The sequence below is a fragment of the Populus nigra genome, chromosome 10, assembly GCF_951802175.1.
Source record: "Populus nigra chromosome 10, ddPopNigr1.1, whole genome shotgun sequence".
In the NCBI taxonomy this organism is placed as follows: domain Eukaryota; kingdom Viridiplantae; phylum Streptophyta; class Magnoliopsida; order Malpighiales; family Salicaceae; genus Populus; species Populus nigra.
The window spans coordinates 9,898,457-9,926,298 of NC_084861.1; the positions used below are offsets into that span (position 1 = coordinate 9,898,457).

Sequence of the window (27,842 nt, forward strand, 5' to 3'; positions counted from 1 at the left end):
TTCTTACTGTAAAATCAAAAGGATAGAAAAATAAATTTACGATCTCATATTTCTCTTGATCCATTTATAATCTAAGTTTTTTTTTTAACCATATCTACATATCTTTCCAATTTATTCGTTTTTTTTTTCCTTTGTTAGAAAATAGAAACAATAAAAAAGAGATATTTGATATGGTCAAATGTAATTATCACATAAGAAAATTATGGTATAAAACAATATAAAATTAAGGATAGTGATCAAGGGAATAGTTAATTGTTGTTTACAGTGTAGGGATTAATTAATTAGGTTGAATATTAACTCGTATTAACGCGTAAAGAAATGACTTTGCACGTTCAAACGGTACAACGGGGGCCTAAAATCACGCCTATTTAATATTTATTTTGAATTTAGAAGGGGGGCAAGGAGAGAGAAGATTCAATAGTTTGGCTTATATTACTTTATCAGATTAATTTGTTAAAGTTAGGATACTGTAGATATTATAAATAATAATAAATAAAAAATCTAGAAAATGAACATAGCAAGTTGGGTGGTAAACTAAAAATCTTGAAACCTGATTGAGCCGATCCAATTTATATGCGCAGTTCAAATATTGTGAATTGAATATTTATTTTTATTTTATTTATAAATATTTCAACTTTAAAATTTATAATAGATTTTTTTAAGGTAATAATTTTTTTTTATCTCTTTCTCAAAAGAAAATAACTAAAATTGAATGATGATGCAAAATATAAAGATTAGACTCAACATTAAATGTGTTATGATATTTAGAGTCCAAGTTGTGATTTATAGGTCCAGATTTAAATATGAACTCTAAAAATTAGCAATACAAACCAACTCATAAATATCGATCACTTCTGCAACAAATTTGGTTCATTCTATATATTTAATTTTTTTGGATATAGGAAAATTAAATTAATTTAATTTAAGTTTTTTGGATATAGGAAAATTAAATTAATTAAATTTAAGTTTTTTGGATATAGGAAAATTAAATTAATTAAATTTATAATTTGTAAACCATGAAAAAATAAGTTACATGCAATTATGAACCCATATCTTACCCACCTGTATTCACAGGTGTTTTACTGATTGCCGTGATTATGTGATTTTTTTTCCATTGTTTTTTTTAAAATATATTTTATATTAAAATATTAATATAATAGCTTTGCAAGGTTAATTTTTTTTGTTAGCTAATAAATTGATCTAAGCTCCTTTTTTTTTCACTAGTCTCTACCTCGCTCCCTTTTATAAAATTTATATTCAAGTGCTATTAATTAGTTAAACAAGTAATATTTTATATTTTATGTTTTATAAAAGTTTTCTTGATCTTTTCTATTTGTTTTGTTATAAAATTTTAGTTTTATTTTTTATAATTAGTTATAGAAAATATTAGGACTTATAATAACTTATGAGTTTGCTGAATTAATATGTGCATGGAATAGAGGCAATTATAATATAAGTTTTAGATGAAAGTTTGTGACAATTCTTTTAAGCTATGATTTTAGATCCTATATACTATATGTCAGTATATAATCGTTGTCAAGAACTTTCATAATCCTTTAAAGATTTAGAAATAGATAAATAAAAATTTATTGTGTATATTGAAAAATATATTTTTAATGAAATTAAAAATAAAGTCATTTTGAAGCAGTTTTAAAATATAAAATCTCGGAAAAAAATAATTATGATGTAAGTTTTTTCATTTTAAATATATTCTTAAATTAATTTTATTTGATTTGAGTTGGTATATATATTTTAAATTAATTTCTTTATATATAACATATAATATCATGTATATGCCCGCGCGTGCGTGGGATACAACACCATGCTATCAATGACTTGTTATTCAATCAAATCAGTTTTTTGGTTGTTTTTTATACAAATATCATGTATTAAATTAAAAGCATGGATATGACATTATCCCATATATTTTACACAGCATATAAGTTTATTATTATTAATAGGATTTATGTAAAGTTGATTCGATTCAATGGTATGTAAGTTATCCACGTCGAAATTAACATGGATTCATACAACCAAGTTATTATATTTCTAGGAGCAGTAGAATGCAAGAAAACTCTTCTTTTTTTTAATATAAGGTGTCACGCTTTTCAATTAATCTTTATATATTCTAAAATTAATAGTCAAATAAATCTCTAATAATTATTAATATTAACAATTAAATAACTCAAACATAAAACAAATTATTTGATCTCGAACTATTCTCACTTAATAACTTATTTAATGGTTAGAAAACTCTTTTGTTTTTTTTTTTAAATACAGACTCGTGAAAGTTAAGAAGTCCACTAATAGCATTGTCCCCGCAGCCGCCTAATTCAAGAAAAATTTTAAAAGGTCAATGCTTCTATCCTCGAGTCGACTCATTAGTGGTAGCCATTGAAGTATATCTAGGGGCGAGAAGTACGCCCGACGTCATAAAGGTTATAGCATGATTCTTACGGGGGCAGCTTTCGTGGACCATGCGGTAGCTTTTGAGAGGTGCTGGAGCAATGAAGCTAAAGGCAGGAAGGGAACTAATAGACAGATACTTTTAACTGTGAGGATGTGCTTTTGAATTACGTATAGCAGTCTAGTTGTATTTTTTAGAATTTTTTATTTTAGTTATGGTTTTTAAAAAATAGGTTTTAAAATTTTTTATTTGATTTAAACTGTTGTGATATGTTAGGGTGAAGCAAAGTAATTTTTTAGGGGGAAAGACTTTGAATTTCTTTTCGGGGGCAAAACTTAAATCTTACTAGTTTTGGGCTTAAAATTTAAAATTATTCTTTTCACAGGGGCATAATATTAATGAATTTTGTTTTGCAGGGGCCTCAACTCTTGCCATCTCCCGTCTCGTCTCTTGGTGAGATAGATTACTGCATATAAAATAAATGAAAAATAAGATATTTCAGCTTATACAAAACTAAAAGTTAAAATATACGTGAGGTTCAATAAAAAAAATTTTAATTAATCAAATAATTTTTTTATTTATAATTTTTTTTTAAAAAAAAACATGAACTACCACCATATGAAACCTATACATGTAAAGGGAATACCATATCATGATTATAAAATCACAAAAAAATGGAGCACTTGAAAGTAATCTCGAATCTTCTTACGGGTCGGGTCACTCCCTTTGTTTATCGGGTAAAGGAACCATGGTTGATTAACTTGATTTTTTGAATTAGCTAGTAGCTTCTTGTACCAGCACTCCACGTCATATTAGGTCATCTGATGATCCAAGGGTGGCAACAATACTCGTGGCTGATGATGCATTGGCAGGCCATTGTGGACCCATTGAACTATCAATCAAAACGGGCCCACTTGAATATTCTGGGTGCTGTGGAACAATCTGGACACCATCCCTCCCATATCTCATCTAACTATTTACTCAAACCGCCAGTGATGAAATCCTGGCAGGCTATATCAAGGCACCACGCCGAGCAATCCATATCCCTGCTAATGCTGATTTCTTTCCTTCTGGCCCAGGATTTTAAGGTTGGGCTAGCAATGGTCGCAGCTGTTAAATTCGGCCCATGACCTCTTATAACTCCATCATCCTTCTTTTTTTTTTAATGAATTTCAAATCATTTGAACAAAAAAGAAATATAACTCTGCAAAGCCTAAGTCGCCATGATGGCTACTTTGCATGCTGCCATTAAAAGTCACCAAGATGCCTACTATTAACTGGTAATATTTTAGTAAGCAAGTCAACACCATGCACTATTCATAGAAACCAAAACCATTCATGATCCACAAACAAAGAAGATAGAATCCCTCGTGCCATGCCAAAATCCTCGGCTCATGTTCCCTCTACTTTTGAATCTGCTGCCTTTTCTGCTACTCAAATTGTCACCAAATAGGCCCCATCTCATGGGCGACCATCTCTCGGTGTTCGAAGGACTGCCGAGGCCTAGCAACAGAGAGTTTGCTCGCCTTTGTACATATTAGGATGCTTATTGACCTTCCTGATTTGTTAGATTAACTAAGGCAAATTTTGAACGTCAAACCTTCTCTTTAAAGGCATGTGCGTGGCCAAAGCGTTAAATTACTCAAATCTTACTGCACAAGCGAAGACAGTTATAGTTCGTACAAAATCGGCTCATACGAGACATCAACATCGGAGGAGCATAACTCTGTATGCAATGTCCCCTCATGCGCCGCATGATGACAACTGGAGAAGGAAAACCTGCCGCCAATTCCGTGCTCAATCGGCCCCTACTGAGTTATACAACGGAAACACAAATTTGTGTTGCCCCAATGAGGAATGGACTATTTGCCGGGTCAAGCTCTTGTTGGCGTGAGTTGGAAAGCAGACGAGTAAGTGGAGCGCTGGTATTTGACAGAACTTGAAACTGCCTGAAGGGCGAAGGGTTGCTGACATGATCAAGTTCAGCTGCCGAGCAATTCCTATTCGTTTGTTAAACGGATTGATTGGAAATATTGCTGTGATTGTTTTTTAAAATATTTTTTATTTAAAAATATATTAAATTAAATAATATTTTTTAATTTTTTAAAAATTAATTTTAATATCAACACATCAAAATAATTTTTTTAAAAAAATTTAAAAATATTTGTTTTAAAATAAAAATATTCTAAAAGTGGAGTGGGCCGCTGCCCACATGGGTACCACGTTGCATTGTTCTCCTTAATTTATGTCAATGTGTACTTACTGCGATTGTATCCCTGAATAAATTCTCAACATCTAATAAGAAGCAGTTTTTTTTTTAAAAAAAAAGAAAAAAACAAACTAGGAAAAGAAGCAGTTCATGCTCGAAATTTCATAAAAATGGAAACCAGCTTGATGTGTACTGTAACAATCTTTACATTTTAAGCACAGGAAACCACGCAATTAATGTCTACAATTCTGGAAAAGCATGCATCACTTTCATTGTAACGTTGCCTTCCAGCATATAGGTCCAGGTCTTTCAACATAACGAATATATATATATCCAAAAAAAATCATCATGAGATCACAACATAGCACGGCAGAATAACCTAGTTCTTGCTATATATATATATATATATATATATATATGTTTTGCTAATGTTTTTTTAATGGAAAAAAAACCACGTGAAAATTGATCTAATATGATTTAGTTATCTTAATGGATCTAAAACTAACTTAAATAACCGATAAAAATATAGTTTAAGTTAAAATAAATATTTAAAATGAGATTGTTTTTAATAAAAATTAAGATAAAAATATATTGAATCGATTTAAGTCAACCTGAATCAACTTGTTAATTCACATACCAAGTCATAAGATTATGATAACCTCATATAAATCAAATCAAAATAAATTAAGAAACTCGATTTTCAATAAACTTAACATTAAATGATGAAACTGGAAAAAAACCAAGAAAATAACCCGAATCAACTCAGGTTAACTCGCAAAACTCGTGTCTCAAGTTATGAAATCAGGATAACCCAATAGAAAGCAAATTAAAAAAAAAATTATAAAGCTTAATTTTCAACCAACTCAATGTTTGAAGATAAAATTGTAAAAAAAAAATTGATAAAAAAGATACAAAAAATGAATTGAATTAACAATGATTAACTCATCAGACCCGTGATCCAAGCCATGAAATAGGAATAATCTCATAGAAAATATATCAAAATAAACTATAAAACTTAATTCTCAATCAATTTAAAATTAAATGATGAAATTGAGAAAAAAACAATTAAAAAAACAAAACCTTGAGTCAATAAAGTTAACCTATTAATCCAAACTCTAAATTATAAATTTAAAATAACCTCATAAAATATAAAATATAATTATCAATAAATATAATATTAAAGAACAAAATAAAAAATAAAAAAACATATTAGAAAAAAAACAAACGAAGAGAAAAAACATTATTCTAGTGAATAATGTTTTGTGATGAGATAAAAACCCCTTATCATTTAATTGTTTTTTAATCAATTTAATATTAAATAATAAAATAATAAAATAAAAATTAATTAAAAAACCTGATTCAACTAGTTAAATTCGTGATCTGTATAATGAGAATAAGATAAAACAATAAAAAATAAAAATAAAAATAAAAATGAAAAATGAAAAATGAAAAAAAGCACTACTTCAAAATTAACAGTATAAAACTCCTCCTTTAGTTATTTTGTAATTGTTAACTGGACTATGGGAAGTGTTGCTTTCAATTCTCTTTTGGCAACATGGTGGCTGTCTCCATCTGAACATAAAACTGTCAACTACCGAAATGTTTTTGCACATCTAAAGTATTCTCAACTACCGGAAGAGGAGAGGTGGCAACTTATAAATATCAATTCACCCAGTTGATCACTAATACTCGACACTTGTAGACAAAGATTTGTTCCATTTTCAAAGTTGCTTTAACCGTGAAAACACACTTTTCCCTCAATCCAAGGTTAGAGGATCAAAATTGTCGAACATGTCCCAGATTCTAGTTGAGAAATTGCTGGTTCCAAAACTCCTCTCGTTTGAGATTGGCTACGATTTCCCCGTTCGGTAGGAGCAGAGACAAAGGTCCATGTGTCTTGGTGAGTGGCGAGATTAGTGCCCAGTTATCTTTGCTTCACCAATATATTCTATCTCACACAGATCTCGACATTTTTCATTTCACATTAAAGTTTATACTTTATTGGATTAATTAAAATTAAAAAAATATATTCTATAGCTCATTGCGTCTAAACCATGTTTTATAGTACATCCAAAAGTTTTTTCAGCAAGGAAAAATGTCCCAAGCCAAAGTGAAAAATGAATACTTTTGATTTGGACCCATTCTAAAGCCTCTTTCTTTTCACATGCATACAAACAAGAGACATTGAGAACACCACCCACCAAAACCATCCCCTCCCCTCCCCAACAAAGGAATTACCTTTTATCTGTTCCTCCACAACCGAGCACATCCTTCCACTCTCACCATCACCACCATTAAATTTAGATCATTATATCAAAAACCCGCACTTCAAAACATCGAGAAAGATTAAGTGGGAGGGAGAGGAGATTGGTTTGGTTTAGGGGCTAGTGTGATTGAGAGATGTGGGATGCTTCAGGCATTGATGAATCTGTTTTCTTCATGTCTTAAGCCATTTGGGCATGGTAGAAGGAGTAGTAACAGTGATTCAAAGCTTGAGTCATTTGTCGGTGTTAGCAAAGAAGGGAAAGATGGTTTGCTTTGGTATAGAGACGTTGGAAGATACTGGTCTGGTGAATTTTCAATGGCTGTTGTTCAAGCTAATCAAGTAATTGAAGACCAAAGCCAGATTGAGTCTGGACCTTTTGGAACTTTTGTTGGTGTTTATGATGGTCACGGTGGACCTGAAGCTGCACGTTTCGTCTGTGATCACTTGTTCAGGCACTTTCAAGGTCTGTTCTTTTTAAATATTTTTGATCAAATATCTAAAAAAGATTTTTACTTAAAAGAAAAAAACTTTGTCGTGTTCCTTTTATGTCATTGAATTAGCCACGTTTCTCACTAACCTTTGTGGGATTCTCAATCAATCAGCTTTTTTGCTTTGGAGATTTTGAAAGGTTCCGGTAGTAATTTTCTTTCGTTGCTCTGGATTTTTTTTTTGTGAATTTAGATGAGAAGCTATTTTGTACAGTTGTATTGGATGATAGAGAGCTACTTGTTTTCAGAGTATAATATAGTGAAGAAAATTTATTGGGATTTGAAAGACGGGATTTTGCATGTGAATGTCATGGACTGGGAGGTCAGTACTTATTGGTAATGCTTGCTTTTAATTGCTGAAAGTGATTCAGTTTTTTGGAGCTGTTCACTTTTGTGGTTGTATCTGTCTTGTCAATTTCATGGATAACTATTAAGTGATATTCAATCGGATTTTGCTTTCTGTGTAAGCTTCTGATTGGCTTTTATGAGTTTGGAGTTTTTTTTTTCTTACTTTAAATTGCAGTTTTAAACTTGGAACAGGATGATTAAATGTAAGCTTAATGATTAGTGTTTAGCAGCCAACTGCATAGTTTTTGCTATCGATACCCAAAACCAATGCAAGTTCTTACTTCAAAAGTTTTCAGATTCTTCAAGGCACTATTTGCAGTGTTTAGGAATTTAACATTTTGGCTTTTAAAACCTAAATTCCTACAGCTTTTTTTTTAGATTAAAATCTAAGCTAGTGCTTCTAAAATGTGTGCTGGACATGCATTAGCTCTAGGTAGAAACTAGATTTTGCTTAAGGGTGACAGGGGCTTTGAATTCCAGTGAAAAAACAGGGCATATATCTTCCTTTTTTTTTTATCATTTTTGTTTGTAAAATGTTTTTATATTTTTTTGGTTTAATGTCGTTTAATCTTAAAAAAGTATTGTGCCTTGTGTTGGCATTCTTAGGCTTTGTGGTTATGCAGCCATTTCAGCAGAGACACATGGTGTTGTGACAAGCGAGACCATCCAAAGAGCTTTCTGTGCAACAGAGGAAGGGTTTACCAATCTCGTGTCAGAGTTATGGAGCAGTCGTCCTCAAATGGCAACAGTTGGATCATGCTGTTTAGTTGGAGTGATATATCAGCAGACCCTCTTTGTAGCAAACCTGGGAGATTCCCGTGTTGTACTGGGCAAGAAAGTCGGCAACACTGGAGGTATTGCTGCAATACAATTATCAACTGAGCATAATGCAAACCTTGAGGTCATCAGGCATGAACTCAAGAACTTACATCCAAATGATCCCCAGATTGTTGTTCTTAAGCATGGAGTTTGGAGAGTAAAGGGGATTATTCAGGTTATTTCAAACCCCAATTCAGAATATTTCAAATTAAAACACATCTTAGGTGCTTTTGTATTCTTGTGTTTTTTTGTAGTCTCGGAGTGATAAATTATGAAACTACTTGGTGGGCTGGAATTTTTATGGTTCTTGGTTGTTTATCATTTGGTATTCATAATAGCTGTCCCGACTTCTTTCAAGAAGTCGTCAACTTTGTTGTAGCTGTTAATGCAAAACCAAATTTACCCATTGCTATACAATTATTTTTAAAACAATTTGTTTGAGTTATAGAATTGTGTCGAAGATTTACAAGTTGCAAGAACCATGAACTGGAGATGAGAAAGAACAATATATAAGCCAATACCAAACCCCAGCACGATTCACATGCTCTGACAACCAGGTCTTTTGCAGATATGACTTCAAATATAGTTGAGATGGTTTTATAGTCATTGGTCAGAGAAAGGGTTCATGTATAGAGGCAAATTAGTTGATTGAAGATAATCTTCGTTGTTCTAGGTAACCTGAAATTCACAATTATTTTGCTAGATGCTTGTTATTTATATTTTCTGACACGTTTAAGAAAATAAGCATGTTGATTATGAAAGGGAATTTGAACATCCTTTATCTAGCCTTTGCATCGATGAAGATTACTTTGAAGTCAAGTATGTTATGGAAACTCCTTGGAGTACATCTTGGTTTGCATCGGATTATCTTCATCTTGCTTCTTATTATTCATGGCATGTTCCTTTGCAAATTCTAATTTAAAATAATGAAATCCATGATTATATTTGATGCAGGTTTCTAGATCCATAGGAGATGTGTATATGAAACATGCACGATTCAACAGGGAACCAATTAATGCCAAGTTCAGACTTCCTGAACCAATGGACAAGTCAATCTTGAGTGCCAATCCAACAATCATTTCACATCCTCTCCATCCAAATGATTCGTTCCTTGTATTTGCATCTGATGGTCTTTGGGAACACTTGAGTAATGAAAAAGTAGTGGATATTGTCCACAGTAATCCATGTGCAGTAAGAGTTCTCCCTTGTGTATTTGGTTGTCATACTTTCTACATTGAATTTACTTTCATGCCTGTGCTTCTATTAAATAGGAAACAAATGACCATAAAGTTTTGACCTTTTTCTGGAACTCATATGCTGCTTGGTATTAGCTTAAAACTTGCTTGCTTGGTCATTCCATAAAAAACTCTTGGAAGAGTTTGGAAGGCAAACCTATGTCCTTTTCTCTAAGATGTATATAGTAAAAGCAAAATATCGTGGAATAGTTTGAAACGCAAACTTATGGAAGCATTACGGTGCATTTTATTTAGTAGATATGTTTGTCATAATCATCGATGAGTTTTTCAACATGATCTATTTGAGTTTTGACAGAGAAGAGAACTGCAAAGTATCATCATTGATGAGTTTCTACTTTGTATCGTATTTGGCTTGTTCATCCATGACCTTTTTTCTCTAGTTCTTTGCATGGATTATGCATTGATACCCAAGGTGATCCATGGTCAGTTCATTGTCATATAATTAGGCATAGCGCAGCCTTGGAGTTAAATGCGTTTGATAATCTCTGTGTTAGCTTGTTGATCATTGTTCTGGAATGCGTGTCAAGGAACCATTCAATGAGATTAGATATTGGTGGTTAGATTGACTTCCTCTCGACTTTCATGAATTGCCTTGAATTGTTCGTGCATATTTGGTGTTTTAGATGGCTATTATCCACAGCAGAAGTAGATGTTATGCCAATTCTGCCTTCCATAAGACATGTGCTATGCTGGGATATGGATGCGTGCACAGAAATGTAGATCATGTACTATGATCCAAAACTTATATAGTTGTATCACAATAGGTGCTTTTTCTAGAGTTGCATATTTAACCAACCTATGAACACTGTCAATCAAAGCTGCTGGAATGCTCCTCTCTTGGTAAAGCCAAATAATCTCACAGTTTTTTGATTAATACCAGTGAAGCTATCAGCCTCACTGCGACTATTCTTGCATTTGACCACCCAGGTTTAGCTCATGGTTCATTCTTCATCTTTTTTTTTCCTTTAATGTGTTCATTTTTTTTTTACTTTAAGTGGTGGTTGACTGTATTCTTAAATTTATGCTTCGTATATGTAGTTCTTGCTCTAAATTTATCTCTGTTGGTAGTATTCACGAGCTTGTTGTACTGCAGGGAAGTGCCAAGAGGCTTGTCAAGGCCGCCTTACAAGAAGCGGCTAGAAAAAGAGAAATGAGATATTCAGATCTACAGAAGATTGACAAGAAGGTTCGACGACACTTTCATGACGATATAACTGTAATTGTTTTATTCTTAAACCATGATCTTATATCCAAATCCAAAAGCGCTGTGCAAACACCGCCGGTTTCCATCCGAAGCGCTAATTAACCACCCGTTGGCATATTTCTGCTGCCTTATCATGGACACACGCAAAAGCATCCTAGCGGATCAAGACACGTATCAAGGCTACAGAGCTGCACTGACAAAGCGGTCGCGGTACCTGAGTGGGAATTCCAAGATTTAATTAAGAGCTTTAGAATTTGTAAAAATGTTGTTTGTCAGGCAAATAAATAGATTGCTGCCAAGTCCGTGGAGACCCTGATTATATTTTTACTTAAAATGTGTTTTGCATTTTTTTCAATAATCTATTTGCATGTCAGACATATATATCAAATGTCATAAATAGTGTTTGGAAATATTTTGTAGTAATTATGGATTAAAGTGTTGTTTTTTTTTTGAAATATATTAAAATAATAATTTTTATTTTTTAAAAATTATTATTGATATTAATATATTAAAATAATTAAAAAAATATAAAAAAATTAATTTTAAAAAAACATGATATAAACTGCTTTTTCGAACACACCCTTCCTTCATACAAGGTGTGGTAGGCCCAGAGGGGCAGGCAACTATCCAAGAATATCGAAAATACCATGGGGTCATCAAAACCTTTGAACGACATGTCAACATGCCTCGAAACACGAGGGCTTATTTATTTACCAAAATCAACCCAAATTCAATTTCCATGGCCGTGTGAGTCCCTGACTGGCCTACAGCGGAATTCCTTTCTTCCCTACGCAATCCAACAAATGCACCTTCCCTTAATTCCTCTTCTTCAAATCTAACAGTTATCAAACATAACTTCATGGCTACGAAACGAAATCAATGTCAAGATTTTTATTATTGCTTTATTTCACACTGACTCTCCTCTTGTCTCACTCCCACTCAGCACCACAACCCATCCGTCGTGACCCCGGCCCCCTCACTGGCACCATAGCGCCTTTCACGATGTCCGTGACAGCGTCCGATCCGACGTCCGCCGCATGCTCCACTCTCGCGCCGAGGTATCACTACAATATTTAATCATCAATTAGATTACAATTACAATTTAGATTCGCAATAATTCATTCGTGCTCATTTTAGCTAAACTTCACGTCGTTTTGAATCATGTAGTAATCGTTTGTAATTCCACTGAACTGCGGCTTTTATTTTCAGCTGCCAAAGAGTCCGCAATTCCAGTGTTGCTGATTGTCTGTTCGTTTAAGTTAAAAAATTTGATATCTACAGCGTAATTCAAGTGAAAAACACAGATTATTGCATTTCAGTTAACGTGTATTTATTTATTTTGTGTTTATGAGATAATTGATTTTATGTGCTGTGGTGCAGGTTCCGTTGGAGGTGAATGCAGTACTGATAGGTTTTAATGGCGATGAAGGGTGTAGGTTTAGTGTAGATTCACATAAATTACAAGATTTTCTGAGGACCAGCTTCTAAACTCATAGACCTTAATGTTTGTAGACCGGTGAGCCTCTTGACATTGAGCATCAAGTCGTTTTTAACGTGTTTCCGGCAAGCTCTCCCTCAAGTTAGCATTGTTAAGTAATTGTGTTTTGCACGCTTTAAGTTACAAAGTTGTGTTTGTAATGTTGTAGTGGAAAGTCTTCAATACTACCATTGCACCGTTACATTTTCAGCTGAGAGTTCAGTTTTGTGGGCTGCGTTTGAGTTTTGCTTGAAGGGACCCATATAGAGGAGATGTATTACAATGAGAGAATTGGAGAATTTCCTGAGTATTAGTAGTTTTTTTTACTCATTATATGATAGGAATGACACGAGTTGTGTTTTTATTTGTGCTGTTTTGTCAATAGGCTGGGCAGCCAGAACTGATTGCACATGAGAAGGCATCGAAACAGAATATGGTTTCTGCTGGGAATGCATGAGAGGTGAGTGATGCTCTGTGGATATAATATGTTCATTGTTTTGGGGTAGTACGGTGGAGTGTGTTTTTACAGGAAATTCTGAATTCTGTATTTTCTTTTAGTTAGACTGATTTTGGAAGGGAAATGCCAGTATCTCGCAAACTATATTCGTACTCTGCCAAAGATAATGACCGACCCCTTCCTAATGCAATCTTTCTTGTAAATTTTGATAAGGTATTATTTTCAATTTCAATACTCTTTTTCTGGGAAAATCAGTTTTTTGACTTCTAATTTTCATATTGAAACAACCATTTTGAGGTTGGAAGTCAAATGCTCATAATGTTTTTTTCCAGACTATAGCATTACTAGTTTCGGTTTTGTCGGTTTTGTGTGGTATTATTCATAATGGTGTGAACTTCATTCCCTTATGATCATGTCTGCCTTTGTTTGGCCCTCGATTGCAGGTAAGAATGGACCTTGGAAATAAGGAAATTGACCTAGACAATGTATGGCAAACTTAAAGAGTTGTCTGATGAAGACTTGAGGAAACAAAAGGGAGACTCAATATAATGGAGGAGGAGCAACTCAAGTGTGGCTGGGTTCAGACAGGTACTGAACACGATCAATATGTTATCGTGTGTCAAAGTAAGAGAGAGTCATTTGTGGAACAGTATTGGCTGTGCCTGAAGTTTCCTTGAGTTTAATTTTGGGTTGTTATAAAAATGCAAACATAGCATTCTAAATGGACTTTGTGGTTAAGGATTTAGATCAAATATGAAATTCTTATTTGATAGCCAAATCTTGCTTCTTTGGTGTATTTGTTGCTCAAAACAAACATGTATGAGGTGATGCAAGCAGAAAATAGTCGATCCTTTTATTACATTTCTTGTTTGTTATATTTTCATGAAATTTTTAAGATCCTTGGTTCAGCTTCAGCATACAGTTACCTTGAAATAGCAAGCTATGAAGTTCATAAAACCTATTTCTGGCATATGAATATCCATTAAAAATCATAGAAAAAGTTCATTAGCAAGTACTTACAAGATTTTATTTTAGCGGCAGATTACTAGTTCTAGTCGAGTTGGACGTGTGTAAACTGCAGTTGGTGAATTATCTTTATGGTTGTGAATCTCAGGACAATTGCTACAGAGTATCTAAAACCCCCCTCGGTGAACCTGTCAAAGGCAAGAACAAGACAACAGTGAAACTATGGTTGGAGAAGTTCTACCAAAAGACAACGAACTTGCCAGAACCTTTCCCGCATGAATTAGTTGAACGGTTGGAGAAGTACATAGATGTAAGTCACCCATGTCTAGAATAGCGCCTCGGAATTCAGACTTGCAGAATTGTTCTGTTGATTTTATTTTTGGTTTAAATAACAGCGCCTTGAGGAACAGCTTGTAGATCTGTCTTCTTTCTTTGTTGTATGATCACCGGTTACAAGAAGCACATTTGAACAGTTCGGCAATATTCTTTGAGCATATTTGTGGCGTAATTAACATAATTCGGCCTCTTTCGCATGAACACAAACTTGCATATTGGCATCCGTTGCGGGAATTTTTTTGACAAATTTCACCGAGGTCGCATTTTTATGCATTGCAAGTCATGGAATCGTCCTCCCTCAATTTGTTAAATTTTGCCCATAAAAGTTCTCTATATTCATTGGAGTATTCAGGTAAGATTCCATTTCCAGTATCAGGTGAGGATCGACAGCGTCTGGACTTCGACATGGTACATCACCCTTCCATGGACAACAAAAAATGAAAAAAGAAACGATTTAAAATAAAAACAGATCAGACATAGCTTTCTAGGCGGCAATTGTGCATCAATTAAGCAGCTGATAAACAGCTTGCTCAGAGCCCAGTGCATATTCATCATCTCCGCATCAAACAGTCCTTACAAAAACCTAATCAAAGTAAAAGTCATGGTGTAAAACAAAATCACCACAAGAGAAGAAAAACCCATCAATGGAAAATCATCATTAATAACTAACGTAATAACGAAGGGGTCCTCAGCAATTATGCTTGGTAGTTGTCATCCAGTGAAAATAATCAGGTCTCAAAGATTACATGCCATCATAGGATCCCCGCGTCAGATACACACTGATCCAAAACAAAGATTATTTCACAACTAGAAAGAAGATAGGAAAGATAGATTTGGCAGGGTATAATTCACTACGCCTGTGGAGAACAGAGGCGCAGCGACTCAATTTCTGCTCAAACTCTAAGCCTCTTGCAAACGAAAAAATATTTTCAAGAAACCAAAAACAATTATTGTATTTAAGGTTTCTATCAAGAGGCATCAAATGAGAAAACAAGATTTAAAACACGCAAACACATACATAAGAAAAATGAGAGAGAGAGAGAGAGCACGAAAGGGCAAGAGAGAAGCGTAGCGAAACATGTTAATCGTCACATCATGATAAAACCCTAAATGGCTTCTGCTTAATTTGGTCATGGGATTATATACTGGTAGCCTGCAAGAGCTGATAGGGTTTTTTGGCTCTGCGGATTACCGAAAAACCCCTCTGTGTACACAATATATAAAGTAGACTTGAAAGAGCCCAATGGCAAGTCATGTCCACAGCTCATTGTTAAAGCTTTGAATCCAAACCCAACCCATATCACCTTGTTCTTTCTTTTCTATTTTTTTAGTTTTTATCGAGAGGCGTTGCCATGAGGGAATTATTATTTTGTTTCTATGTTTTTAATGAAATAATTAGTTAATCTCTTTTTATTTAAAAATAAAACGTTGAATTCTTATATTTTATTTTTTTTATTTATTCCTTTTAGTTTCTTATGATGATTTTGTTATTTATTTTCTAAAATATCTCATTTTTAATTAAAAAATTAAAAATTTACTGAAAGATGAAAGTTTAGAAATCTCAAAAATAAATTATGATTTTTGAAAACTATTGACTAATTTACAAGGTAATTAGGTATAATTCCTATTACTTTGGCTGGATTATTTGTAATTGCTTATTTATAATATAGACATTGTGACTGGTTGGATCTTTAATTAATTAATATCCATATTTTTATTTTTATTTTAATTCACAGGAGATCAAATTAAGATTAATATTCAAGTTTTTCCCTAAAATTTTTTACTTAACAAAACAAGAATGAAATTACGCTATAGGATTTTAGCCTACAATATTAAATTATGAAGATCTATCTTCTGCCGAACTGAGCTAATAAACACAAGCACTCTTGATAATCTACACTCTTGATAAAAAAACATGGGATTAAACATGGCTCATTCGAATTAAAACTAGTTTTAGAAGCGGCTTAGCTCGGATTGCAAATGGATAACTCTCAACATTATAATTTTGGTTTTAGGGTTGTATCGAGAAAAATAGATGCAGTTTGCAAGAAAAAATCTTCTTACAAAACCCAACTTATTGGTTAATTCTTTGTTTGTAATTTGACCAAAAGGATCTCCAAATCCGAAAATCAATCGACCATTAAAAGCATTCATGATAGACAATTATAATTTTATTTATTTTTTAAAAAAGCGACAGAGCAGGTTCATGGAAGCAAAAGATGCACTCTTTTTCTCCATCTCCATGCAGGTTTCCTAGCTTCTATACCCATTCCCGCTTATATTAGAGGTGATTTACTACTTACTCTCTATACCCGCCATCACAGGAGGTGAATTTGCACCGGAGGAAGGTTCATGTGATTTTATTTTATTTTTTATCCATTTATATTGAGTGCACAGTGTTAGAGAATAATATAAATCATATTCTAGGACCTCACCTAACAGTTTAAGCTATTGGGCAGAGATGGTTCTTTGACATGGTATCAGAGCCTTGATGACCAAATGGTCTCGAGTTCGAATCTCACCATCCTCATTTATTTGATAAAAATTAAGCACAAAGATAATGCAAGTCTGTGTAAGTTTCAAGCCCAAAGGGCTTTCACTTGAAGGGGTGTGTTAGAGAATAATATAAATCATATCATAGGACCTCACCTAACAGCTTAAGCTATTGGGTAGAGATGATTCTTTGACACACAGATCATCAAAAAATAAAAATATGTTGCATAAATTGTTTAAAATATATTTTGAAAAGATTATAAGTATAATAAATGATTTATGTGTATAAATTCGAGCAGGGAGATCCACGAGTAAAGGATACTTTACCCGTCTCCATGACCCAGGACGCCGAGTATTGTTTTACTCCTTTCATCCTCTCACTTCTAGATGGACAAAATTTCCTCCATCTTCACTCGATTGGTTAAAATATTTGGTATTTGTAAGTCTGGCTACATCATAAACCTTCAATTTTTTATTTTCCTAGACAATCATGCACTCGAAAGGATATTAAAGGAGTTGTTTGGTATTATTTATCTTAAAAAAAACATAAAAATTGTTTGTTATGGATTTATTTTATTTTTTTGAAAAATTTGGAAACAGTTTATTTGATTTTGAGATTTTTTTACAGTGCTTGGTTTCTATATTCTTGAGGGAAAAAAAACTTCTATCTTTGTTTTAAAATTTTCGAAAACAAAAACGGAGGACATGAAAGTACCTCCAACCCCAAGCAAAATCAAAACGATCACAATTTAGGGAGACGGTGAGTCCACATCGATGGTCCACATCTGTGCGTTGAGCTAATAGCCCATGAAAGTTGGCCATCAAACCCACATTTAAGCCTAACCATTTCGGTTTGCTTTATAACATGAAAGTTTACTCATGGAAGGTTTTAGGGCCCAAATACTGCCTATTCTAGATGAGTTCCGGTGGTTTAAAAATTAAATAAATAATCTCAATCCATAAATCTTAAAATTATTTAATAAGCTATTAATATATAATTTATGCTATTAATTAATTTTAATTTAAAAAATGATAAAATTCAAACATGTGATCAAATAGTTATTAAAATCATAATACAAATAATTATTTCAGTATAAAAAATTAAAGCTATTAGATACGATATCTTGTTATCCGGTAAACTTTCTTTTATATATATACAATAAAAAAACTACCTTCCGAATCTCGCTGTCAATTTAAAAAACATGTAGAGTTGTAAATATTCTAAAAAGGAAGGCCACCGACTTAAGTTGCAGCAGGCAGCAGCCGCTATGATGTCATGGCTCGGAGGGAAGAACTGTCCGGTGTAAATATGCTGCGATGGGAAGGAATAAATCGCAGGCCTGTGAAAGGGTCTAGTTATTAAAAATTAAATTAAATTAAATAAGTTTTATTAAATTACTATTTTACTCAATTTGATTTAACTAAAAAAATGAGTCAATCAAATTTTAAATCCTGAATTATTGAGGTCGTTAGTTAAGTTGGATTTAATAATTATATCTTATACCATGTAAAACAAAAAAAGGAAAAGTAAACTAAAAAAAGGGCAGAGACGCTTATGGCAGAAACTGAAACCATCAAAGAATTGCACGCGTGACACATTGTCTTGTCCCTTGTAGCTTTAATACGCGTGGACGTCACGATCACCAACATCAATAATGATATAATAGCATATTCCTTGACAAAATGTTTTTTATTTTAAAATATATTAAAATAATATTTTTATTTTTTAAATTTATTTTTATAATATTATTAAATCAAAACGATTTGAAAATATATTAAAAAAATCAAAAACACTGTTGAAACGTAAAAAATAATAAACTTTAAATCGTAGTTAAGAAATCCGGATCGGCTAAACTTGACCTTCAACCTATTATTTTTTCATATATTTTTTTTATTCAAAAAAACAATATTTTATTTTTAAAAAAAATATAAAGATCAAACCTACTACCTAAGTTTTATTCTAAATTTATTCCCGAGTTTGATTTTAAAATTATACATAAAAGAATTGCATGTGTGACACATTGCCTTATCCGTTGTATGCTTAATATGCGTGGAGGTTACGATTATAATCACCACTATGAGGTTTTTAATTAAATCATGTGGAAGTTGATTCGATTTAAATTGATCAATTTCATGGATTTAAGGGTAACATGAATTATCATTAAAAACATGAGTTGGCTTTTAAAAAAATTTAAGATTATAGTTTTTTTAAAATATCAAGACAATAATAAATTAGATTGACTCTGGTCCTCCCGCTATCCGATTCATGGACTTTATTGAATTTGATAACCATTTTTTATATAGAAATGTTATTTAATTATATGATAAAAATAGATGTTTATAGAATTAAACACCGACCCTAAAATAAACATTTATCCGAGACCGCAATAACCCCGTGTAAAGCAAACAAAAGTAGATCATGCAATTTATCTACTAACCAATATAATATTGAAGGATAATGAAGTTAAAAAAAATCAATTAAAACAATCAAATAACAAAAAAAAAACATATATGATTGATGGATAAACTTATTAAACTTATGAATCACGTAACTCGGGATAGCACGTCAAATTCATGAACCGGGTTATGAACCCCTTTAAGATTATAATTTTTTTTCAAGCTATTTTTTTATTTAAATATACAATACCAAAAATAGAAAATCACAAAATCGAACATCAACCTAATACCGAGATATTTGTTTGAGACCACGATAACCTCGTAAAAAATAAAACGAAACTAAATATGAGACTAAATTCTCAATAAAACCAGCATATATAAATAAAATAATAATAAAAAAGTTAAACTCGTCAAACCTACGAACCAAGCTAACTAGCCAAACATGTGAATAGCTTTATAAAGTTTATAAAATTTAATAACATAATTTCTTTTCAAAACTATTTTTTTAACCACACGAGAAAAAAAAATTTGACAATAACAAAGTCAAGTTCAATTAAAAAAAAAACAGATAGAGTGAGAAGACATCTTAAAAACCCGTAAATCGGGGTAACTTGGACTATCTTGATAAATTTACAAACCACATTAACCATGTAAAAAGGCAAAGCCCTAGTATTAAAAGACGAAGTAGACAGAGGTAAATTAAAAACAAACAATAAAAAAAGGAAAAAAAAGTATAACATTGTAAATTTACTATTAGAATCCACAATACAATGGGTGTGAGTGAACAACGATTATCCCACACCTTTTAGTTTTTGTTAGTGCATATTTTTATATTGTTAGATATTATTTATTATGTGCCATATAAGGGTTAAAACTTTTTTGAACATGGAAAAATAATATCCAGGCTGTAATGAACTATATGATGTTGCTATTAAACTAGACTTATTTGATTTTTCTTGGTTTGATTCTTTACCTGGCCTTAGCTTAGAATTAAACTCATGAGAATTGTTTTTATGTGATCCTATTAACTTGAGAAGTTTAAAAACAAGTTAGATAACTAGTAAAAAAAATGATTTGATTTAATTTTTTTTAAGATAATATTTTTTTAAAAAAATACCAAGACAACAATATATTAGATAGACTTAAGTTTCACGGGTTTACAAACTACACACATGACTTAGTTCATGGACTCCACTAGGTTAATTTCTTTTTTAAAAAACTACTTTATACTTAATGACATATTAACAAAAATAAACGCTTATAAAATTAAACACCAACCACCAGGGTGTCTATTTAAGACTACGATAATCTTATGGAAAGTTAACTGAAACAATTATTAAGATCAGTTCAAAATCAATCTAATATTGAAGAATTATACCTATAAAAGGCATAAAGGATCCAATCAAGAGAAACAAAATGAAAGATGAGATTTTAATTAAAAAAAACTATCTGACATTGTAGATCTAATGGGTAAATCTTAAAATCTTTTGAGTTAACTCCTTGATTAACATGTGTTTAAAATTAAAATGCATGGAAGTTGATTTTACATTACCCATTTTACTTGACAAGGCCAAAAACATATCGAATAATAGTAAAAGTATGGTTTGATTTTGAAAAAAATTTAATGATACTTTTTTTTAATATTGAGATGACGATTTATTGGATTACCCTTGGTTAATAACACAAAATAAATTATGATTAGCAATCAAAATTAATAAAACATTGAAGAAAAAAAAGAAAGAAAATATTTGAAAGGTATAATTTAAGAAATAAATAGAAAAAAGGGAAAAAAGGTTCATTTTTTTTTTAAAAAAAATCGAGGTGATTAAGTGTTCATATGAAAAGCTAAGCACCATGAAGTTCTCCATTTTTTTCAGTGGAGAGAGTAACAGATAATTTAAATCTCACAGGACTTTCAAATCATAACAAATACAACTATAAAAATGATATAAAATCAACATTGCATCTACAATAAAAAAATACAATTCTTATTATCAGACATTTTAATTGTTTTGCCTCACACCATAACACAACACAATCAAGTGCAAGACAACATAAAACAACAACCGAAGCATAGCAGCACAAGGTAAGACAAACGAGACAACATTGCCAAACAAACTTTTAGACATTTTCGTGCGCCAATACCAGACACCACCTAAATCTTGATAGCAGCAGCAGCACTTCTCTCAAAATCTCCATGTAAAGACAATATTTTATTGAAACGTGATGAGTCTGTATTTGCTCACGCATAATGGTATCGGACTGGCATCCATAGAAGGCCGAAAACTTTGTTCTTCTGTGATAGCAATGCTCAAATCTACGACGATCAAGGAAAACAAATAGAATAATTAATTTCAGAGAATAAGTCCACCACTTGCCTTTCAAGAATCTAAAAAGTTATACGCCACTCAAAAACCCCACAGCCGAATACAAATCAAATAAAGAATCCAGCAAGTAGTAACAACTCGAATAGCAGTAACATCGGCCTCGAAACTTCCAAGAGAAGACCTATCAAGTGGGCACGGCAGAGTGTATGCCATAATTCGATCTTGACCCATGACAGAGCAAACTTGACCTACCAGCCAAACAAAAGAATACCAAACAGCCAACGAACGACCAGCCTCGCATCAAAGATTCAAAAGGTAGATCCTTCCTTCCTTCCACAGAAGACGACACGTCACTGCACACGTACCTCACGAATAAAATCAATCCACGTGTACAAAGTTTAGACTTCCAAGTTCTTGTGAATCAAGTCACATGCCCCGTAAATTTTTTGTTTGGTTTGACACACCAACCCTCTCTCTCTATTTAAGACAACAAACTTGACAAGTTCTCCTGTTGTTTTGCCTGCCTTATTTTCATCAACAGCTTCCTAGAAAGAATCCCAAGCCTGATCTCTCTTCACCGAAATGTGCCCATCTGGGACAAGTCTAGCTGCAGGGACCAAACGGGGTGGTGCAAGATCAGATTTCAGGCCAGCATTTGATGTTCTTGATGCAGACCATGACGGGAAGATAAGCAAAGATGATCTTCGCATGTTTTATGCAGGGTTTTCAAGTAATGGTGCCGATGATGATTTTATAGGCTCAATGATGTCTGTTGCGGATTTTAACAAAGATGGGTTTGTTGAGTATGATGAATTTGAACGTGTTTTGGATGGTGCTAGTGAAAAGAAGAAATCTTCATCGTCAACAAGGTCTGGTTCTGGGGTTATGGAGGATGTATTTAAGGTCATGGATAAAGACGGGGATGGAAAACTGAGTGTCGATGATCTGAAGAGTTATATGCAATGGGCAGGGTTTGATGCTTCTGATGATGATATTAAAGCTATGATAAAATTGGCTTGTTGTTCTGGTGGCGGTGATAAAGATGGCGTCACTTTTGATGATTTCCTTAAGATTTTGGCTCTTGATAATTCTTCTGTTGCATAGTACTTTTGAAATTTTAACCTTTGATTTTGTCCTGCTTTTTTGAAAGAAGATGCTCATTAATTTTGAATAGGATATGTTTATGTTCTGCCACATGAAATTGTTGTGTAGCAAATTATGATTTTTTGGTGTAAAGTGATGCCAATTAGGATGCATTGCCAGCTTTGTTTGTGATGCTGATGCTTCTCTTAAATGTCTTGTTTTCTGTCTCATGCTGTGTGCCTATTAAAACTTCCTCTGATTTCTGTGGTGCCCAAATCTGCTGGTCTTTTTGCAGTGATGTATTCACGTTTAGCTTCTTACATTCTCTTATCACTGTGGCAACTTCAGAAATAACTGGCCGTTTAGTATTGGGTTTTTTTTTTCAAATTAATTTTCTTTAATGTTTTTGAATCATTTATGTTAATTTTTTTTTTTTAAAATAAAGATTATTATTGTAATAAATTTCTAAATAAAAATGACTTTAAAAAACAGATATTTAAAAACACCCAAAACGAAGTTCAGAAGAAATCATGCAACAGACAAGCCGTTGGGCAATAGGAAAACTATTGCGAGAAAAGCACAGATTAATACACTTCTGCTGCTTGCAGAGTATTTGCGGAGCTACAGCACAAAATTTGTAACGTGAAAGACTCACCAAGTCGATTTCTGTTGCCGCTCACACTGACAAACAATCTGTTCTCAAGAACCGTTGCACAATGCTCGAGTTTCTTCGTTTTGCTTTTGTTTTTCAAGGAGCGGGGTTTTCTAAGCACGCCATATGAGGTCGAAAGGCCAATGAAACTTGTGCTCTACCGGCATCTCTCATTTTTCAAGGCGGGTGTTTAAAATACTCTAAAAAAAAATCCAAAAACAAACCGTTCCAAACACCCAAGACGTCTCCATTTGAAGCAAAAGGCTAGGACATTCTGTCACAAAATTTATCCGCGGAGGACACAGCAGAAAACTTAAAACTGTTCTTTGAATGATTTGGAAATTCAAGCCATAGATAGCAGATATAAATGTGTATAATAATACAAGAGATGAGACATTAGAGCCCATCAATGGAGATGACACATCAGACCCCATCAATAATACAAGGCATTTGGCATCACATTAGAGCCCATCAATGGAGATGACACATCAGACCCCATCAATAACACAAGGCATTTGGCATCACATTCAGGAGAATATCATAAGACATGCAATCAATCACTACATCCTACTGCTCTGACAACTAAAGTACTAAGCCAAGTTGCAACTCGGAGTAGCATTGTTAACTTCTGGCTCGCTGCTCTACCAATGCATTGTTAACCCAGAAGCCGGGATTACTTAGACCAAATCTATCTTCCCATTCTCTAGAGGCTTCTTTATGAACTTGTAACATACAAAGGTAAGTAAATCGCGCTCCATCTCTGTGATTTCCATGCTGCCACAGTATATAGATCTTATCAGTAAGCAAACAGATAATTCATTTTCTTTCTTATAAGAAATCAAATACAGCCCAACCGATAAAGAAGGGTTGCCTTGTAAAGGCCAATAATTACAGTCATCAATTACCTGTACTCAGGCTCGAAGTCAAGGCCAGAAAGATATTGCTTGGCTTTGCAGATAACGAATGTGTCAAGTCGGGGCACTGGCACTATTGACGTACAGATTAGAACAATGAAAAACTCATTTTAGTTACTGTCTAGGTGCGTGTACTCAAGTACATAAAAGTTAAAAAACGGACAAAACTGAGGAAAGATTAACTGGGACACTTCTTGAACCTGGTAACAGACACCCCTATCTAGAAGTTAGAATTGTCCTATGTTGGACAGGAAAATCTACAAATTAGATGACTAAACGAAAATAAGGAGAGGAGAGGCTAAGCGGAAGCAAGGGAGGAAAATGATATGCATAAAGCCAGTGATGTTGTTAATGAGCATATGATGCTATAAATACAGTGAAAGCATTGTTTTACAAGAAATTAAAGAGGGAGGTAATGAAATCCAAAGAACAGGAAACACAATAAATTGACTAGCAGATAAGCAAGAAAAACACTTCTAGAATAAGATAACACATGAAATCTAGGATAAAACAAGCTTAATGAGGAACATCTCTTTTCCTCATTCCTAAGATCTGTAGATGCATGCTTTTCAGTCATGGAGGCATACATGTGCGAGGATCATCCAGTGCTTCAGCAATTTCATGGATCAGAGACTACAGAGTGCAGCAGCGAGCTACTAACAAGCTCATTTAACCATTGGGTAGCTTATGATTGGATAGCAGTTCTTGGGCACATCTAACAATAAAAAGGCTCGAGTAAGGTCAAATCCCTCTCTCAATCACAGTTCCGGAAGTTGCAAGTAAAACAGGTTTGTCTACAAATCCAAAAATATTCTCTCAATGAGAATATTATAGTTGGATGACAAGTGCATGACAACTTAGGTTCGGTTTCACAAGCTCATTTCAGGCACTAGCTAAATTTGCATTCACATTGTCATCACAAAGTAGCATCAATAAATCATGAGAGCAGTAGTTGGATGCATCCAACAATAGAAAGGCCTGCTATGCTTGAAATCCTTCTCTCATCACTCAGATTGTGAAAATTACAGAAAAACAAGTTTTTTGGAAAGTAGATAACTATTCTCTTGACAAGAATATTGGGATTTCTACAACATGCTTAATGGAAAATATAAACCATTCCTACATTCCATTTGCATATTCGAAGAAAACAACAACTTGAGCATCTCAGATAATGATTTGAAAATGCCAACTCGAGAATCAAAAGGTTACCATGCATAGCAACCTCACAAGCTTCCAAACAAATTATAAAAATATCATCATGTTATGGTCCAATATGCAATTGACTCTCAACATGAGACTGAAGAGTAAATAGCACTGGATCCACACATCCATTCATACATAGTAAACACTTAAAAAAAAAAGAGTAGGAATGAAAGCGAATTAGAGAAGAACGAGTACCCATATCATCCTCTTCACTGGTTATAGATTGCTTTAATATGGACTGGTAATTATCAGGCAACTTCGCCAAAACAGTCTCATCAAGATGGCTTCCCAAATCATCCGTGCACCTGTAATCACACAACAAACATCACGAATTAACAATCCAATTAACCCCAAACCACATATCTTTATCACAAACAAGACAATCACTTAAACCCTTCACCTTCTTGCAAACATTTGCTCCTGCTTAGAAAGCCGGTTTAGATACTCATCAGTTTTCAAAACATAGAACAGGTACTTCTCAATCTGCATTCCAGGTCCAACAAGCAAATCAAATTCAACATAATCTCCAAACAACACCATAACAAAACACAAGAACTGACTACCTTCTGAAGACGAACCCGAAGATATGATCTCAGCAAAAATTGAGTCCTATCCAAGTCCATTTGGTAAAGCGACACAGTGAGTGGATCGATATTATTTGCTTCGGATATTTCCACATTTTGTTCCTACAAATCACACGCCAAGTCCATTTTGTTCCATTTAAATAATTTATGAATCAAATCGCGACATAATCTTTATTTCCATTTGCCTAGTTCATGTAGCGAAATCGCAATGCAAAACAAAAAATAAAACAACAGCTATCCAATTTAAGCTTCTTATTTCTTAGCTTCGTAGAATTGGATTTACAATTAAGCTAAATAATAAATAAAAAAACGTAAATTAAATAATCAGTCGAAAATCTGCGCTAAAGCAAGCTTCTCTAGGAAGAATTACTTAAAAATAAAAAATATAAATGAATAGGCAGCAAAAGAAATAATTTCTCTACTTCGATTTTGATTTTTCTCAGGAGACAAATAAAAAGTTAGGGTTTCCGATTTCAAAAAGAAAAATTACCGCTAATTCGATTTGCTCTTTGATTCTTTGAACTAAAGAAGATTCAAATTGAAGAATCTCCGGAGCAGCTTTCTCGTTACGCCACGCTCTTTTCAAGAGCTCAACATCGGTCGTCGAAATCAACGTCTCATAATCATCCATCACGCTCGCTGATTCCTCCGTAGCCATCTGATCTGGTCTGAATCTCTTTGATTTTTTCCCCCTCTTTTGACTTCCAAAATCTGTTATGGAGAGATAGATAGAAATGTTAATAGAGTATTAAATTCGAGAGGGAAGATAGAAAAAGGTGGAATAGGAATTGGCGCCAAAACGGATCTATTCGGTGTAGTAGAGGAGACAGATCACGAGTTTGTGCGTGAATCTAAAGCCATTGGCTGGTCGTGTAGTGGACGGTTGTGATGGCCTCAGATCCACGCACAAACCAGAGATAGGACTCCTCTTGTTAGGGGAGAAGATGGGCTTGTTAAGGGGGCCCTCTAGATAATAAGGAGTGTTAACGAGTTGATGTAAATGGGTTTTGTCTGTGTGTTGGCGGCTTTTTATAGAAGAGGAATGGGGTTGATGGTGGATGGATGGAGGGGCAATATTGTCACTACATTTCCACTTGTGTTTCTCTTTATGTATTGGGTTACATCTGGAAGACTTGGAATTCAATTGTGGAGATCCACATGTACTTGTCTTTGAAGTATTCTTTCAATTTGAAAGATCCTTGGTCTCGAAGTTGATTCTCAGGCTCTAGAGAGATCGACCAACAAAAACAAACACTAATAAACCAATGAGCTCGGATAAAGCAAAGATCTTGTTAGATCTTTCAATTTGGCTTCAAATTCCCGTTTAATAGACAGCTTTTTTCACATCGAAGTCTCTACAATCTAGACATTTTAATTCTAGCCAAAACTCCAATCTTCAATCTCATATATATAAATTGAGTGACAGGCATTAAAAGAATAAGCAAGAAGAGTGTGGGGATTCAAGTCTTTTTAAAATTACTTAAAATTTAGATAATTATTAATTTTAAAACTCATGAAATTAATTAAAAAAAATTATAAGCTGACAAGAAGGATATGGGATCCGAGCATTTGTATGTGACCAGTTTCTGTGGTGGATGCTTGTCGAATCTTGAAATGGATTCAGTCACGGTCGCCCCTTCTACTTGCAACTAATCCTTCAACTTGGCCTATTGGCTGCCGAGAGAAAGAGGCTTCTTGCCCGATTCCAATTATCTTCTTCTTCTTGGTTTTTGCGATCCACTTGGAATTTTATTTCCTTGCCTCTCCGGTCTCTTCCCACCAAATCCAGCATGTTTTGCTCTGTCCAACTTGGGGGAGATAGACAAAAGTCATTTGCTTTTATTTCTTATTCTCACCCAACCATTTAATCTTAATTAATACCAGCTAATTAGCGAATGGCTACAATTAATCACCAACAGCTAAGTTGGTTTGTCCTTGAGCAAGCAACTTAATAGA

At 33.5% G+C, this 27,842-nt stretch overlaps 3 protein-coding genes, 1 long non-coding RNA gene, 2 other non-coding genes and 1 pseudogene across 7 annotated transcripts; 3 read left to right on the forward strand and 4 right to left on the reverse strand.

Annotated features, from left to right (window-relative positions):
- Positions 1-6,717: 6,717 nt before the first annotated feature.
- Positions 6,718-11,420, forward strand: LOC133704266 (probable protein phosphatase 2C 42). Its single transcript, XM_062129048.1, has 4 exons — positions 6,718-7,345; positions 8,342-8,712; positions 9,492-9,728; positions 10,887-11,420. Exons 1-4 carry the CDS (start codon positions 7,024-7,026, stop codon positions 11,097-11,099), a joined length of 1,143 nt encoding a protein of 380 aa, XP_061985032.1. The 5' UTR covers positions 6,718-7,023; the 3' UTR covers positions 11,100-11,420.
- Positions 11,421-11,999: 579 nt separating this feature from the next.
- Positions 12,000-13,526, forward strand: LOC133705287 (uncharacterized; annotated as a pseudogene).
- Positions 13,527-13,879: 353 nt separating this feature from the next.
- On the reverse strand, positions 13,880-15,357 carry LOC133704454 (uncharacterized). Its single transcript, XR_009844071.1, has 2 exons — positions 14,202-15,357; positions 13,880-14,085 (listed from the first exon to the last, which is right to left on the reverse strand). It is a non-coding gene; the product is annotated as an uncharacterized LOC133704454 (long non-coding RNA).
- Positions 14,701-14,792, reverse strand: LOC133706112 (small nucleolar RNA snoR118). The gene has a single exon (XR_009844456.1). It is a non-coding gene; the product is annotated as a small nucleolar RNA snoR118 (small nucleolar RNA).
- LOC133706101 (small nucleolar RNA R66) lies at positions 14,918-14,993 on the reverse strand. Its single transcript, XR_009844445.1, has one exon. It is a non-coding gene; the product is annotated as a small nucleolar RNA R66 (small nucleolar RNA).
- A 6,572-nt stretch (positions 15,358-21,929) lies between the features above and the next one.
- On the forward strand, positions 21,930-22,809 carry LOC133705712 (calcium-binding protein CP1-like). Its single transcript, XM_062131069.1, has one exon. The coding sequence runs from the start codon at positions 22,033-22,035 to the stop codon at positions 22,552-22,554; it is 522 nt and encodes a 173-aa protein (XP_061987053.1). The 5' UTR covers positions 21,930-22,032; the 3' UTR covers positions 22,555-22,809.
- A 696-nt stretch (positions 22,810-23,505) lies between these two features.
- LOC133705711 (DNA replication complex GINS protein SLD5-like) lies at positions 23,506-26,880 on the reverse strand. Of its 2 annotated transcripts, XM_062131067.1 has the most exons (6): positions 26,377-26,878; positions 25,866-25,988; positions 25,703-25,785; positions 25,498-25,607; positions 24,091-24,172; positions 23,506-23,959 (listed from the first exon to the last, which is right to left on the reverse strand). In XM_062131067.1, exons 1-6 carry the CDS (start codon positions 26,542-26,544, stop codon positions 23,863-23,865), a joined length of 663 nt encoding a protein of 220 aa, XP_061987051.1. In that variant the 5' UTR covers positions 26,545-26,878; the 3' UTR covers positions 23,506-23,862. The 2 variants fall into 2 exon arrangements, with proteins under 2 accessions (XP_061987051.1, XP_061987052.1); XM_062131068.1 differs by lacking the exon at positions 25,866-25,988 and having other exon boundaries at positions 26,377-26,880.
- Between the last annotated feature and the right edge of the window lie 962 nt (positions 26,881-27,842).